The sequence below is a fragment of the Amborella trichopoda genome, chromosome 2 (assembly GCF_054954075.1).
Source record: "Amborella trichopoda isolate Santa Cruz 75 chromosome 2, AtrichopodaSantaCruz75HAP2 v2.0, whole genome shotgun sequence".
Classification (NCBI taxonomy): domain Eukaryota; kingdom Viridiplantae; phylum Streptophyta; class Magnoliopsida; order Amborellales; family Amborellaceae; genus Amborella; species Amborella trichopoda.
In genome coordinates this window covers 8,137,571-8,141,397 of record NC_142337.1, presented here as the reverse complement: position 1 = coordinate 8,141,397, position 3,827 = coordinate 8,137,571, and the positions used below count along the sequence as shown (strand labels likewise).

Below are 3,827 nucleotides of genomic sequence, written 5' to 3'. Positions count from 1 at the left end.
AATAAACTGTCATGGATATAGCACGTCCATGGTGGGGCAAAACACTATTCAATTTCACCTATAAATGTTTTAAGAGTTTTCCATAGGAGTCTAAATTCCATTGGTAATAAAAAAAAAAGTGGCAGCTTTTGTCTTCGGTGGTCATAGCCCTTTTGTACATATAGGTTCTTTCCTTTTAAAACCCTGCCTAGCCTTATCAAAAGATATTATACTCCTTCGAGAGTATACTGTTCATTTACTTCCTTATGTAAAATCGTAGCTAGGATTAAGTTAAAGGAGGCAAAATTTTGGAGATATAATGTCTTCAACTCATAGATTAACCTCAATAAAAACAAATTCTAACTGTGCCCTCTGTACACTTTTAGAAAAAAGAATTATCTCAAGATTGAATAGAGTCCATCCAATTTTAGTTGGTGAGATCTAAGTATTAAAAAACTTAAATTTCAAATTTTAATTTTTGAAAATAACTATATAGTGATAATTAGGTGGTTCTAAAAATTTTAAATTGGGAAAATCCTCTTAAGTAAGTATTTTACCGAAAGAGTAACCTTATATTACTTAAGCAGGAGGACATCCCCATTTTTTATTTAACCACAATGTATTTAATGAAATGGTAGGGTTTATCACCCAACCCATCCTATTATTGCCGGATAGAATGACAACTTAGAAAAAAAAATAAAAAAAATAAAAAAAATAAAAAAGAAAAAAAAAAGTGCCACGGGGGAAGGTATGCCTCCTAATTTTTGAAAAGTAGACAAAAAGGTGCATCTACATAAAAAATCGAGTTCGTTCGATGGTGCCTTAATATTTTAATATTTTAAGATAATATAGAATCTTATATAATTCTAATCATATGAATTTACATGCGGTCAAATCATAATTTATAATATTCAGATAACTCTCAAATATTTGAATCTCTAAATATTCAATTTATAGCTGAATTTTGCATGATTTGATTTTTACTCCTGAAATGATTGTCTCTCTCTCCCTCTTTCATTCACTCATCTCCTTCATTTGTCCCTTCCCCCTCCCCTTTTTTCTTTCCTCTCAACAAAAAGACCCAAGCCCCTCCCTTTCTGTCTTTCAATTTCAATCTCTCTCTCTCATGGTGGATCACCAAAGAAAGCATGGTGAATAGCAAGAGAAGACAACCTAACCTCTCTCTATAAACATTAGGGTTTCACTTTTATGCTCATCTCTCTTTTTCAATCTTTGTTGAAGTTTGAGTTCTAAGTTTTAGTGGCCGTATAGAAAATAAAGTGACCCAAAGGCCAATCATTTTCTACGACTGATGTGATCTTTCAAGATAAGAGAAACCAAAAATAAAGGTTGAGATGAAAAACTCAGTCAGATTGTGGTCGAAAACTAAGATCGGATAACCTAGAGCCATTGTTTCTCTTTCAAACATATGCAGGCAGTCAAACATGCACAAAAAAACAAAAAAAGAATATGGATAATAGATTATCGTAATATAAGGAAAACCCAGCAATGCTTTGATTCAAATATTAGAAAATCTAAATTTTAAAACTCAGTCTGTTCAAACATGAAAACCATTACGATCCTCTTGGGCGCAAAATACTTTGAGGCTTCCTTTTCCCGATGGGTTTCTAATCATTACCAAGTTAAGAGAAAAGCATGGAGAAAAGTTCACGAGAGTTCCTCACTGTAGGAAAGTGTGGACCTCACACTATTTATTTGTGACATAGACGTAATGACACTTTAACGTACTTCAAACCTGACACACGCTCTCGTACACATTGACGAGCTTGACAACAGTCATGGTCCTTTGTAGCTACAATACATACAAACAAAACTACAATAAAACACACTGAAATATGCAACATAGCATCTATGTAAATAAACACTACTCTTCAATAACCCTTTCTTGGCAAACACTCTTGTCTCCAATCCAAACGATAACCTGCAATTAAGAGAGAGAGAGAGACGTTAACACTAAGGGAAGAAAGAGAGAGGCATAGATAAGAGAAGAATTTGTTGGTTTTTGAGTGAAGATAGAGGATGAGAGGCTTACAATATTTTTTTGAGTGATTTACATATCGATCCTAAAATTTTTCTTAAAATACGAAATGCTATGTTTAATGGTAGAGCTTACAAATTTTTTTTAAAATTTTTTTTAAAATTATCCCTCTGTCTAAGGATCATCAGACCGAATTTTAAATTTTAATTTTAGTTTCCCTACTAATGAAAAAAACAATAACAAAAATTAAGTTTAGTCTGAAGATGGAATCTTAAGATCGATGAGCAATTTTGAAAAAATAAAAAGAAGTGGGTCGATCGACCTTCTTTGTAATTTCCACCTATAAATACAACATTTCGTATTTTAGGAAAATTTTGAGTCCGTAAGTAAATCACTCATATTATTTTTTAGATGAACTAAGGAGAGGCTTACATTACTTGAAGAAAATTTGATCGTACACAGGTGAATAATTTGTTGGTGTTGGTGTTTGTTGAGAGAGAAAGAGAGAGTAGATTATCCGGAGTGGAGATTATGGTACATGCATGTGTGTTGTAAAAGAGTAAGTTGTCGAGAGCTAAGTTGAAGTTTTTTGTGTGCGAAGAAGTTTATATAAGGTGTCAAACTTATACTGTAGTGTGTGAGAGACAGAGATTCGAGGTCGAGACGAACCGACCTCATGGACACTGGAACCCAGGGGGCACTGATTTCCCGCACCCAATCAGGACCTGAAGCGCGATCGGCAGAACCACATTCAGGTTCAAAGCTTTTGCCCTAATGGTGGTACACAAGCACAAGGCCGCGTCCAAATCCGCAACCCCCTGCACAAGAGGGCAGCAACCCTTCTTCACCTCCTCGCCTATCACCGCATGAGCGACCCCTCCAAGTAAATCAACACAAGCTGCAAGCTTCAAAGTATCAATGGGACAAGCCTGTGGTGTCTTTGGTGGTGGAGGAGGGCATGGCGTTTCTGTTGGTGGTGGTCGTGGTGGTGGTGGACATGGCGTCTCCACCTTTGGTGGTGGTTTGGGCATGACATAGGGTGGGGGAAAAACCTTAGGTGGGCGCTTAGGGGGTAGTTTGGGAACATAGGGTGGTTTGTAACTTGGTGGACAACTTGGGCATGAGAGTGAAGGGAGGATGGCTCCTAGTTGAATTAAGAGCAAGAGGAAAGCTATTACACCACCCTTCTCCATTGCTCTGCATGTGAAGATCATAAGCCATCTTACAAGCCCTTTTATAGACCTCCTTATCTCTCTCTCTCTCTCTCTACTTGTCTATCTCTACATAGTCTCAGACTTCCTTCTCTCTATATATGTCCCAATCTACATTTACGAATAGCAACAGGCTGGCCCAGCCCTGGCCCTTTTCCAGCCCCAGTCCCCATAGGGGGCTGGCCCAGGCCAGGGACGGCCCTAATAGGACCAATCTGGGCCACGTTTGGATAAATAAAAAGATTAAAAAGAAATAAAAAAGAAAAAGAGGGCTGGGGCAGGTTGAGTCGAGCCGGCCTTGGCCCAATGGTTGCTTAGCGTTCAGGCCGCAATTTATGGTCCAGGTTAGTGTTCATAAACTCGACTGGTCCAACTCGGAATAGGCCAGCCAAACCGGAATTGGGCACTGCTCAACTGGTTTTGGCCGGTTTTAATGACCAGCCGGTAATTAAAAAAATTCAAATATATATATATATATATATGAATGTTTTTTAATACTTTGACAAATACTAGAAAGTGTTTCACTTTTACATTTCCCCATCTTTTTGGACAAGTTTTGAAAATACACTTGGACACAAATTGATTTATTTAAAATTCATTTATTTCATTGCTTTTCAACTTTATTTGGATGTACTTCA

The 3,827-nt window shown here is 37.1% G+C and overlaps 1 protein-coding gene across 1 annotated transcript; it reads right to left on the bottom strand.

Moving 5' to 3' along the window:
- Positions 1–1,664: 1,664 nt before the first annotated feature.
- Positions 1,665–3,183, bottom strand: LOC18443236 (uncharacterized). The gene is made up of 2 exons (XM_020672923.2): positions 2,652–3,183; positions 1,665–1,921 (listed from the first exon to the last, which is right to left on the bottom strand). Exon 1 carries the CDS (start codon positions 3,169–3,171, stop codon positions 2,653–2,655), a length of 519 nt encoding a protein of 172 aa, XP_020528582.1. The 5' UTR covers positions 3,172–3,183; the 3' UTR covers positions 1,665–1,921; position 2,652.
- Between the last annotated feature and the right edge of the window lie 644 nt (positions 3,184–3,827).

Coding starts and splice junctions, on each gene's coding strand:
- LOC18443236 (XM_020672923.2), bottom strand. CDS start 3,171: ATGGAGAAGGGTGGTGTAATAGCTTTCCTCTTGCTCTTAATTCAACTA.